Genomic DNA, 12,819 nt, shown 5'->3' with positions numbered 1-12,819 from the left:
TCATAGTTGACATGCCAAATTTCCTTAGTCTTCTGAGAAAGTAGAGGCGTTGGTGGGCTTTCTTAACTATAGTGTCAGCATGGGGGGAACCAGGACAGGTGGTTGGTGATCTGGACACCTAAAGATTTGAAGCTCTCGCCCATTTCTACTTCATCCCCATTGACGTAGACAGGGGTATGCCCTCCATTATGCTTCCTGAAGTTGATGATTATCTCCTTTGCTTTGTTGACATTGAGGGAGAGATTATTGTCATCACAGCAGTTCACCAGATTCTCTATCTCATTCCTGTACTCTGTCTCGTCATTGTTTGAAATCCGACTCACTAAGGTGGCGTCATGAGTAAACTTGAAAATCGAGTTGGGGGGGGAATTTGGCCACACAGTCAAAACTGCATAAGGAATATAATAAGGGACTGAGGACCATTATGATACACAGAAACATAACATAGAAACTAGAAGCAGGAGTAGGCCATTCGGCCCTTTGAGCCTGTTCCGCCATTCATTTTGATCACAGCTGATCATCAGATTCAAGATCCTGATCCCCCCTTATCCCCATATCCCTTGATCCCTTTAGCCCCAAGAGCTATATCTAATTTCTTCTGAAATCAGACAGTGTTTTAGCCTCAACTACTTTTTGTGGTAGTGAATTCCACAGACTCACCACCCTCTGGGTGAAGAAATTTCTCCTTACCTCAGTTCTAAAAGGTTTACCTCTTAGCCTCAAGCAATGACCCCTAGTTCTGGAGTCCCCCACCATCGGGAACATTCTTTCTGAATCTACCCCATAGCAGGAATGGGTGTTATATGTCCAAACCAGGTATGCAAGTTGAAAGGTAACTTGGAGGTAGTGGTGCTCTCTTGTTCTAAGTGGTGCTCTCTTGTTCTAAGTGGTGGTTGTGGGTCTGGGAGAGGAATGCAAAAAGTGATTCATTGGGAAAAGTGAGCTGTACCAGAGATCCAACTGCTTCTGTCCCCTATAGCTACGCCATTGCTGACAATGCATACCGGGTGATGTGCACCGAGTACAACAACCATTTCATCCTGATTTCTGGAGAGAGTGGAGCGGGGAAGACTGAAGCCTCCAAGAAAATCCTCGAGTTCTATGCCAAGACTTGCCAGACCACCGAGCAGCTGCAAGTGGTGAGAGACCGCCTCCTGCTGTCCAACCCTGTACTCGAGGTGAGCACCCAGAACACAGAGTATGGAATAATGATTGGTGTTTCTGTCTGCAGCTTTAGCCTCGATGAGCACATCACAGTTTGAATGTGTAAAGTGCAGTGGCTGGAGAACAATACCACATGAATTTTTAAATTCATTTGTGGGACATGGCTGGCCAGCATTTATTGCCCATCCCTAGTTGCCCGAGGGTAGTTGAGAGACAAGCGCATCGCTGTCACATATAGGCCAAACCTGGTAAGGACAGCAGTTTTCCTTCTCTAAAGAACATGAGTGAACCAGATGAGTTTTTCCAACAATCGACAATGGTCATCAGTAGATTCTTAATTCCAGATATTTTCCCGTGGCGGGATTTGAACCCAGGTCCCCAGAGCATTAGCTGAGTTTCTGGATTAATAGTCTAGCGATAATACCACTAGGCCATTGCCTCCCCTAAAACTTCACTGCCCAGGTACTAAGACCTGTCTGCCCATCATCCCAGGGAGAACAGACTGAGCTCCCGTTCTGGCAATGACTAAATTTTGAAATTGCCAGACTTGTTTTCAGTCCCTCCACAGCCTTGCCCCTCCCCATCTCTGTAATCTCGTCCAGCCCCACAATCCTCCAAGGGACCTGTACTCCTCCAATTCTGGCCTGCTGTGCATTTCCAATTATAACCCTTCCTCCATTGGCAGTTGTGCCTTCAGCTGCTGGGGGCCCTAAGCTTTTGGGAATTCCATCCTTAAACCTGGACCGCCTCTCTACATTTCTTTCCTCCTTTAAGAAGCTCCTTACAAATTACCTCTGTGACTACATTTTTGCTCACTTTGCCTAATATTTCCATGTGTGACTCAGTATCTGATATTGTTTGCTGATGGTCTCGTGAATCACTGTGAGGCGTTCCACCATGGTGTAGGTGTTATATAAAGGCAAGTTGTTGTTTTTGTTACAATTAATCTCAGAAAGATGATGGGCTTGGATCAGCACATTTCATCCATAGAATCCCTACAGTGCAGAAGGAGGCCATTCAGCCCATCGAGTCTGCACCGACCACAGTCCCACCCAGGCCCTATGCCTGTAACCCCAAATATTTACCCTACTAATCCCCCTGACACTGAGGGACAATCATGGCCAATCAACCCAACCTGCACATCTTTGGATTGTGGGAGGAAACTGGAGCACCTAAAGGAAACCCACGCAGACACGGGGAGAATGTGCAAACTCAATTTCCATTGAGTCATCAGCCTGCTGTTCTGGGGGTCCCCTGTTGAGGTGATGGGATTGTAAAATCATCCTCAGTGGGGGACCATAGGACTGGATTTTCATTCCAGGCTCAAGAATTTTTTAAAACTTCATTCCTGGGACATGGGCGTCGTTGGCTGGCCAGCATTTATTGCCCATCCCTAGTTGCACTTGGAGAGCAGTTGAGAGTCAACCACATTGCTGTGGCTCTGGAGCATGTAGGCCAGACCGGGTAAGGATGGCAGATTTCCTTCTCTAAAGAATATTAGCGAACCAGATGGGTTTTTCTGACAATTGACAATGGTTTCATGGTCATCAGTAGATTCTTAATTCCAGATATCTTTTATTGAATCCAGATTCCACCATCTGCCGTGGTGTGATTTGAACCCGGGTCCCCAGAGCATTACCTGAGTTCCTGGATTAATAATCTAGTGATAATACCACTAGGCCATCGCCTCCCCTATATTTCCGGTTATATTTCCGTTTCCTGACCCCACGCCATGTCTTTTTGCGTGCTGAGCTCCTCATTGGGCCGGGGCGCACTTGGCACCCAACCATTGGCATTAGGTACTATCTGGAGTTGGTAACTGGATCTGGATGGCAAACCTCAGGGCAGCTGTGACTGGGATTGCCATTGTCTTCCAGAACGGAGCGAGCAGGAAAGCTGAGGACCAGCAACTTCATTGACCAAACGCTAAGCCATGCTCTTGATCTGCTCTGCTGAAACCATGGTGACTTTGCACTCCAATTTGAGCACATCAGTTAGAATTTCCCTTTCTTTTCAATCAGCGATGCCTATACAGTGTGCACCGCTCTGCTCCCGCTTACTGTGACTAACATGCCCAGACTGTTCACTCTTCCCATCCGCCGCTTTGAAAATGTTGCCTTGTTCATTGAAGAATGAGTTCTTCAAGGAGCTTAACAGACAGTGAATCGGAGGCATGTGACCAGCTGGTTCCCCCCCGCCCCCTCTACACCCAGCCCTTGTTTCGAAAAATGCAGCACCTTCCGGGGACTGACGCATCATCCCAGGGCGTTGTTTGCAAAGCGCGTCCACACCTGACCTGTCTCCCACAGACACTTGAGAATCCAGTCCCTGGTCTTAGAAAAGATTAATGAAAGAAGGCATTCCCGCACCCCTCTCACCCCCCTCAGCCCGTCCATCTTCGTTCCCTGTCTGATTTCAAGAAGAGGTTAGACATAGCTCTTGAGGCTAACGGGATCAAGGGATATGGGAGGAAGAGGGGATCAGGATATTGAATTTGATGGTCAGCCATGATCAAAATGAATGGTGGAGCAGGTTCAAAGGGCCGAATGGCCTATTCCTGCTTCTAGTTTCTCTATTTCTATGTTTCTAAATGTGGTTTCCAAATAAGTGTTTCCAATGCCTTGTGTTGTATTTTATTTCAGGCTTTTGGGAATGCCAAGACCCTAAGGAATGATAATTCCAGCCGGTTTGGAAAATACATGGATATCCAGTTCAGCTATACGGTATGAACCATATATTGATATAAGACAAGGTCAAGGGTCAGGTCTTACAATGACGACACCCAAGGATGATGAGAAGATAAGCTGGGGGTGGGAGAGGAAATAGCGAATAGGTTTTTGGTTGAAAAATCCAAATGCTAGAAGAATGAATAAAGCCTTGGGGTGCCGAGGAGTACGGGAGTTTTAAAATAGGTGAATGAATGAATTAGAGAAAGGGAGAGTGCGATGAGTCCTGATTTCACTCCAGTAGGGATGCATTTACAGCAATGCTCAGAACATGTTTGATGGAGGGCACAGCTCCTTTGACAGCCCAATCAAATGCCCTCAAAGCCAAGTAGAGCAGGGGTTCAATTTGGACTAAATCACCTCTGTTCCACTGAGTGATCCACTAATGTTCATCAGAGATTAGATGCAGAGTAGAGTTCCATTAATGTATGGGTTATATTAGATTCAGAGTAAAGCTCTGTATACGCTGTCACATCAATGTACAAGCTCTCATTACAGCACCATCTTTCCAAATGAACTGAAGCTGGGCTGGTCAAAAGTGGCCGGGTTAGCTGGGGGATGGTCAATTTAGAGAGAGTTGTGGTTCAAATTTTTTTATTCATTCATGGGATGTGTGCATCGCTGGATGTGTGCGTCACTGCCCATCCCTAGTTTCCCTTGAGAAGATGGTGGTCCTTCTTGGACTGCTGCAGTCCATGTGGTGCAGGTACATCCACAGTGCTGTTAGGAAGGGTGTTCCAAGATTTTTCCCAGCGATAGTGAAGGCACAATCATATATTTCCAAGACAGGACGGTGAGTGGCTCAGAGGGGGACCTGCAGGTGGTGCTGTCTGCTGCCCCTGTCCTTCTAGGTGGTAATGGTCATGGGTTTGGAAGGTGCTGCCTAAGGAGCCTTGGTGAGTTCCTGCAGTGCTACTTGTAGATGGCACACACTGCTGGCGCTGTGTGTTGGTGATGGAGGGAATTAATGTTTATAGATGGGATGCCAATCGAGCGGGCTGCTTTGTCCTGGATGGTGTTGAGCTTGAAGAAGATTGCATTTAATTTGGTTACGCAGAAATTTATTGTCATCAGAGAGGCCACATATTAACATAAATACAATGAAACATGTAAATCTAAGCCAGGTGGGAAAATAAACTGTGAGGAGGACACAGTAAGATTGCAAAGAGATATACACATTCTGGATGGAATTTAATCCAGATGATGGGAGTCTCGCCTGCTGGTTGGCGAGCCAACAACCCCCCATGTCACCTCCTTCTGGAGAAGGCCTGCTGTATGAAGTGCCAATCATGCACCAATGGCCAGAAGCTGGACTTGCCTGGGATCAAGGACCCCACAGGTAGAAATCCCACCCCTGAGAGCTACTGGCCAATCAAAGTCTCCATTTCAGTCGCCAGGAGCGATGACAGCTGCCACCAGAGGCCTAGGATTGACGAGGGACCCCGGTTACAGTCAATGAGGAGGGATGGTCACAAGGAGGAGGTTACTGTCTGGGTGGAGAGGGTTTGGAAGAAAGGACAGGTGGTGGCCCTCAGTAGGTACCCCTTTTCTGATGCCAAATCTCTCTGCCACGCACTAAGTGCTAGATAATGAGGCCCCCTCAGGAATCTGCAAACAAGGCCAACTGAGGTTTGCTTTTTGGGGCACCCTGCGTGATGACACGCCTGCCCCACTGCTAGTTTAATCTGAGGGTTGTGGTGAACCATCGTTGGTTCCCACCAGGTAGTACTGAGCCAGGGTCTGGCCAGTACTACGAGTCTGTATATATGTTGTTGTTGGGGTTAGGGTTGGGCTGTTCTACCTGTATTATAGTTATTATGGTACATCCCAGTCGGGCTCCGCCTCCTGGGAGAGGTATAAAGGTCACTGCTCTGTCTGGGACCCCTCAGTCTAGGATCGTGTATTATATATGGTCGCTCTATTGTAGTAGTTAATAAAAGCCTTTATTTCCTCGAGCATCTCTAGCCTCGTGAGTTATATCGCGCATCAAGGGTCAGCAGGATAAGGCCCTCAATTGCTCACATTAGGGTCTAACTGGGGTGGAAAGGTCATTCACATGTCTTCCTGCCCTCAGATGTAATTGGGGCAAAGGCAGGAAGGTGATTTCTACCCTACACCCCCTGACCCAATTAAATACCCTACTGGCCTCCAAGCTCACCCTGGGCAGGGCAAGGGGGATGGTTTAAGTTCCATCCGTTAAGTGAGGGGGCTACAAGGTGGCAGATGTGGGGAAAGATGAGGTGATTCTTGCTGTAAGAATAGAAAGACAGAATGTTTTTTCATAGGTTTGAATTGTTGCGGTTGTGAGGGACTTGGGCATTTCATTACAAGGAACAGAAGGAGAACATGGAGCTACAGCAAGCATTAAGGAAGGCAGATAACATGTTGCTCTTTACTACAAGGGGATTAGAATACAAGAATAAGGAAGGCAGGGCGGCATGGTGATACAGTGGTTAGCATTCCTGCCCCACAGCGCCAGGGACCTGGGTTCAATTCCGGCCTCGGGCCACTGTCTGTGCGGAGTTTGCATGTTCTCCCTGTGTCTGCGTAGGTTTCCTCTGGGTGCTCCCACAGTCCAAAGATGTGTGGGTTAGGTTGATTGACCTTGCTAAATTGACCCTAGTGTCGGGGGATTAGCAGCGTAAATATGTGGGGTTAGAGGAATAGGACCTGGGTGGGATTGTGGTCGGTGCAGACTCAATGGGCCAAATGGCCTCATTCTGCACTGGTTATATTTTAATGTTCCTTGTGGCTCTAGTTGGAAACATATTGGTTTGCATTGCAGTCTGAAAGAATCATCACATGCGGACAGTCACAAACTATTTCATGTGTATGGTGATGAGGGGAGTACAGAAGATGAACAGTAAAACTGTAACCAGCACTATGTTAGGTGCATTCCAGGAAGACCCAAAGACCCGCGAAGAGTTTCTGACTCTCATTAGGAACTGAAAATGGTGCCCTGGATGGAACAGGCTGCCTTTAGATGTTCAGTATATGTTTTATCTGAAATCTTGGTGCAGTTATATAGGGCTTTGGTGAGGCCACAGCTGGAGCCCTGTGTACTGTTTTAGTCTCCATTTCTAATGAGTACTTGCAATGGTGCCTGCACAGAAAAGGTTCACTGGATGGTCCCTGGGATGAGAGGTTGCGTTATTGGGCCTAAACCTATTCTGGAATTTAGAAGCATGAGGGGTGATCTCATTGAAACATACACGATTCTGAAGGGGTTTGACCAGGTAGACATCTGAGAGGTTATTTTTCTGGCTGGGAAATCAAGAACAGTCTTAGGATGCCAGGCAACTCTAGGCCTGTGCATGAGGCCTGAATCTGTTGGTTTTTGATATAAAAAAGGCTGGGTTGACAATGCATCAGTTTAACTCATTTTGCTTTGGAGCAACGAAAGTCCTGCTCATTGATCTGTGTGTGCCTCTGAATTGTCAACATAACCCCAAGCAAAGGAAAGGAGTTACAGAGAGGAGAGAAAATGTAGATTCCACCAAACTACATTGAGGGTGCTATATAAATGCAGGTTCTTGTTTGTTTCTGATCCCATTATTGCATTCAGTGATACTTTATACTAGATTCTGGTGTTCAGACAGCTATTATAACGCTCTAAGTTCACTGTCCCCTCTTGGTCTGTGCATTCATTGTCTATAAAACACCCCAGCTCGACTTTGCTCTGTTTCCAGGGGGCTCCAGTCGGGGGCCACATCCTCAGCTACCTCCTGGAGAAGTCAAGGGTGGCCCATCAGAACCATGGAGAGCGGAACTTTCATATTTTCTACCAGTTGCTGGAGGGAGGGGAGGAGGAACTACTTCGCTGGCTGGGTCTGGAACGCAATCCTCTCCAATACCACTACCTTATCCAGGTAAGGGCTGGGGGGGGGTGGCAGCATCGTCAACTGAAGCATCACCTCAACTAGAAACTAGATGAGAGGTCACACGACACCAGGGGTTAGAGGACAACAGGTTTATTTGAAATCGCAAGCTTTCGGAGCGCTGCTCCTTCATCATGGGATGATGTTCCCGATGGTGGGGGGAGTCCAAAGCCAGGGGTCACAGTCTGAGGATTCGGGGTAGACCATTTAGGACGGAGATGAGGAGACACTTCTTCACCCAAAGAGTGGTGAGCCTGTGGAATTCATTACGAATTCATTACGTTGATGCCAAAATAGTGAATGTATTCAAGAGGCGGCTGGATATAGCACTTGGGGCAGGATTAGGCTATTGAGTTGGATGATCAGCCATGATCGTGATGAATGACGGAACAGGCTTGAAGGGCCGAATGGCCTCCTCCTGCTCCTATCTGCTATCTTTCTATCAGGTGAAGTGGGACGAGGTGCGCAGGCACAGAATACATGGGCAGAGTGACGATAGCCTGACACTCACAGTTTGATTTAGCACCACCTTACTCTTTGATTGTTTGTAATTATCTCTCTGCCTTAAATTATCGGTTCTTAGGTCATCCATTCAATTGTTACACAGCCTGTCGACACTTTACACGTAGTGATTATACTAAACTGCTTGCATTTGTCTATTAGCACTCGTGATTACTTGTAAAGGCTTGTTATTCAGCCAGCCTACACTGCACCGCACTGTCTGTTCTTATCCTTTGACACTCTTGATTACCTGCTAGTGTTGGGCTATCATCACTCCACCTATATATTCTTTGCCTGCGCACCTCTCTCCACTTCACCTGACGAAGGAGCAGCAGCGCTCCGAAAGCTTGTGATTTCAAATAAACCTGTAGGACTATAACCTGGTGTTGTGTGACCTCTCATCCTGTCTGCCCCAGTCTGAGACCGGCAGCTCCACAACTAGAAACCAGACACACGGACCTCCCCCTATCATCACTGCCCAAAGTAGATTGCTTATTTGTACGTGTCTGAGCCAGGAGATAGTGTTAGTGTCTTAGTCAACTTGTGCCAGAGAATACTCTTTCTATATTTATAGAATCATAGAGTTTTAAAATTTTATTCTTTCATTGATTGGCAAGGCCAGCATTTGTTGCCCATTCCTAATTGCCCCTGAAATGATGCTCGCCAGACCATTTCAGACAATATTGCTATGGGTCACATGTAGGCCACGCCAGGTAAGGAGAGTAGACTTCCTTCCCTAAAAGGGACTGGTGAACCAGATGAGATTTTGCAACAATTGATGACCACAAAGCCATCAGTCCAGTAACTTTCAATTCCAGATTTTTTTTAATCAATTGAATTCAAAATCCACTATCTGCTGTGGTAGGATTTGAACCCACACTTATATTAGTCTGAACTGCTGGTTTATTAGGTCAGTGATAGTACCACCATGCCACCATCTCCCCCTAGTGGTTGAAGTGAGTAGAATAGGTGCATTTAAGGGGAAGCTGGATGAGGGAGGAGGGACAGGAGGACGATTCAGACAGTTAGATGAGGAAAGGCAGGAAGAAAATTAAGTGGAACTTAAACAAATGGCCTCTTTCTGTGCCATGTATTCTCTGTAACCAGCACAGATTCTTTTTCTCTGAAGTGTAGGAAGCTTAAGGGTGATCTTATAGAGGTCTATAAAATAATGAGGGGCACAGATAAAGTAGATCGCCAACATCTGTTCCCAAAGGTTGGAGAGTCTAAAACTAGAGGGCATAGGTTTAAGGTGAGAGGGGAGAGGTGCCTGCTGTCCCTTCAGAGGGTGGTGAGTGTCTGGAACAAGCTGCTAGAGGCAGTAGTAGAGGCGGGTACAATTTTGACTTTTAAAAAGCATTTAAACAGTTACATGGGTAAGATGGGTATAGAGGGATATGGGCAAAATGTGGGCAATTGGGACCAGCTTAGTGGTTAAAAAAAGGGCGGCATGGACAAGTTGGGCCGAAGGGCCTGTTTCCATGCTGTAAACATCTAAGACTATTGCCGGAATTTTACTGGCACAGGGCGGGTGAGGCTCTTGGATGGCATTCTCCTTTGGCCTCGGGCTGGATCTTACGAGCCTCGGGCAGGCGAGCATGTGACTCTATGATTAAAGAATAAATCCTGCTCTGACAGACTCCGCTTCCTACCGGGTAAACCGGCTCAACACCTCAAAGCTGCAAACTTCAAAATCTGAATTGTGAAAAGGCGATTAAATAGTGGGAGTCCTTAGGGTTAGAATGTTCATATCACACTGAAAGCCTACTAGTGATGTTACTAAATAAAATAAACAGTATTTACAGGACAGAAAAAGGCCATTGGGCCCGACAGGTCCAGTACTACTCCTTCAAGTCCAGCTGTGGTTTCCAGCTCCTGATTTTGTTCCATTCTCTGTTCTGTGTCTTGATCACAGAGGGTTTTTTCCTCCTGCTGTCTCTCAACAGGGCGAGTGTGCCAAAGTGAGCTCCATCAATGACAAAAATGGCTGGAAGATTGTTCGGAAAGCATTGTCCGTGATTGATTTCACTGACAACGACATCAACGTGAGTTATTTAAAAAATTCATTCTCAGGCTGTGACCGTGATTATCGGTAAGGCTGGTTGCTCATGTTACCTTTGAGAAGGTGGTGGTGAGCTGCCTTCTTGAACTGCTGCAGTCCATGTGGTGAAGGTACACCCACAGGTAATCACAGGTAGCGGTTCCGGCACATTGATTCAGATACGGTGAAGGTGCAGCGATCATAGAAATCATAGAAACCCTACAGTGCAGAAGGAGGCCATTCGGCCCATCGAGTCTGCACCGACCACAATCCCACCCAGGCCCTACCCCCACATATTTTACCCGCTAATCCCTCTAACCTACACATCCCAGGACTCTAAGGGGCAATTTTTTAACCTGGCCAATCAACCTAACCCGCACATCTTTGGACTGTGGGAGGAAACCGGAGCACCCGGAGGAAACCCACGCAGACACGAGGAGAATGTGCAAACTCCACACAGACAGTGACCCGAGCCGGGAATTGAACCCGGGACCTTGGAGCTGTGAAGCAGCAGTGCTAACCACTGTGCTACCGTGCCGATGGTGGTATACGCCCAAGCCGTGGTGTTGTGTGACTTGGAGGAGAAATTGGAGGTGATAAGGTCGCCATGCAACTGCTGCTAAGGGTTTAGTGTGTGGTTGTTTGCCTCATCTGCTTGGACCCTGTCACTGAGTGTACAATTATTGCCGTTACCAAATCACACTCCAGGACCCCTACCTAGGTACAAGATGACCCCTCTAGCGCAGAACAATTAAACTCTTGCTGAACACAGGTTAGTGCTGCTGGAATAGCAACTCTGCTTCCTCTCATTGAGACCCCCAGCTGTCCATCAAAAGGAAAAGTCACCACAGTCCCAGATGACCATAGGCTGCTCTCCCCTTTGAGGGGGAGAGCTGACTGATGGTGATTTAACCTGAGGATCACCACACCTCAGGCAAGGTTGAGAACGTGGGGCCTTCATGAATAACCTCAGCCGATACAGGAATTGAACCCAAGCGGTTGGCATCGCTCTGCATCATGAACCAGCTGTCCAGCCAACTGAGCTAACTGACCATCAACTGGTACCATCCACATCTCCGTTCCGTGGTTTGTAGTTTAAATTTCAGTGCTTTAAGAAGTTTAGGTCTTCTGCACTTTGCACTCAGATCTACAGATGCATCTTTATTAAGAAAAATGTGTGGCCCTTTGAACTTTTAGACTGAGGCTCCCTCTGTCTGATCCTATTATGCAAATGGATCTTAAATTTCTATAACACTATTCAAAGAGTTGGGAGTTCTTGTGTTCTATCCCTCAAGCCATCCCTTCAAAAACAAATGAACTATTGATTCACCTCATGCTGGGACTTAGATGTGTGCAAAATGGTTGCTGCATTCACTTACATCCTGAACTTCAAAGTAAGTCATGGTACGTGATGCCTTGGAACATCCTCGGAGATAGACCGAAACCCAGAAATATTACCAATAAATCTTAGTGACTGATATTTGCCATAGCAGACAAGACCATGGAAAGTGCTGGAAAATGGGATTAGAATAGATAGGTGCTTGATGGCCAGCACAGACACAATGGGCTGAAGGGCCTCTTTTTGTGCTATAAAACTCTATGGGCAGAATTTTCCCATCCCGCTGCCAAGGGAATCGTAGCAGGAGGGACATGGACCATGCAAAGGTCCGTTGACCTTGGGTGGAATTTTCCGGCATTGGGGTGAGCGCGGCTGGAAAATCCCGCCCTCACTGAGAGATTGGGTTCCTTGTCTCGATGCCAAGTCAATGTCAATTTTGATGACTAATTCTCTGGCTAATGTATATAGACATTGATAACTTGTCTTTGTGTCCCCAGGACCTGTTGGGCATTATAGCCAGTGTTCTGCATCTGGGAAACATCCAGTTCAGTGTCAATGGCCAAGGACATGCCAACATCACGGTTGACAAGGAAATCAGGTGGATCTCTAAGGTAACAATGATTGGAGGGAAACTATTTCCTCTGATGGAGCAATCCCAAACATGACCTTAAAATTGGAGCTAGGCTGTTTGGGAATAATGCTAAGAGATTCTTAGACAAACCGTAGAATTCCTACAGTGCAGAAGACGCCATTCAGCCCATCAAGTCTGCAACAAATCTCTGACAGAGTATCTTACCCAGGCCCTCTCACCCACCCTATCTCTGTAACCCCACAAATTTATCTAACCTACACATCTTTGGACACCAAGAGACAATTTAGCATGGTCAATTCACCTAACATGCATATCTTTGGACTGTGGGAGGAAATCGGAGCACCCGAAGGAAAGCCACGGGGAGAATGTGCAAACCCTACACAGACAGTCACCCAAGGCCGGAATTGAACCAGGGTCCCTAGCGCTGTGAGGCAGCAGTGCTAACCACTGTGCCACCGTGCCGTCCAGGTAGTGAAAATCTGGAGGCCTCGTGTTTCAGCCGGTAGAGTTCCTGCCTGTGAATTAGAAGCTCTGTGTTCATGTCCCGCTCCAGAACTTATAAGGTTCTGTGAGGGCTT

The 12,819-nt window shown here is 47.1% G+C and overlaps 1 protein-coding gene across 1 annotated transcript in view; it reads left to right on the top strand.

Annotated features, from left to right (window-relative positions):
* myo1ha (myosin IHa) overlaps positions 1–12,819 on the top strand; it is a 91,031-nt gene that overhangs the window by 16,679 nt on the left and 61,533 nt on the right. The window contains exons 4-8 of the mRNA XM_078227674.1: positions 980–1,178; positions 3,807–3,887; positions 7,580–7,759; positions 10,216–10,314; positions 12,147–12,260. Of these exons, the coding sequence (XP_078083800.1) occupies positions 980–1,178; positions 3,807–3,887; positions 7,580–7,759; positions 10,216–10,314; positions 12,147–12,260 (673 nt within the window). The remainder of the gene's footprint in view (positions 1–979; positions 1,179–3,806; positions 3,888–7,579; positions 7,760–10,215; positions 10,315–12,146; positions 12,261–12,819) is intronic.

Source organism: Mustelus asterias, chromosome 13 (genome assembly GCF_964213995.1).
Source record: "Mustelus asterias chromosome 13, sMusAst1.hap1.1, whole genome shotgun sequence".
Lineage (NCBI taxonomy): Eukaryota > Metazoa > Chordata > Chondrichthyes > Carcharhiniformes > Triakidae > Mustelus > Mustelus asterias.
The sequence above is the reverse complement of the archived record's forward strand: the minus strand, read 5'-3'. Positions and strand labels throughout refer to the sequence as shown.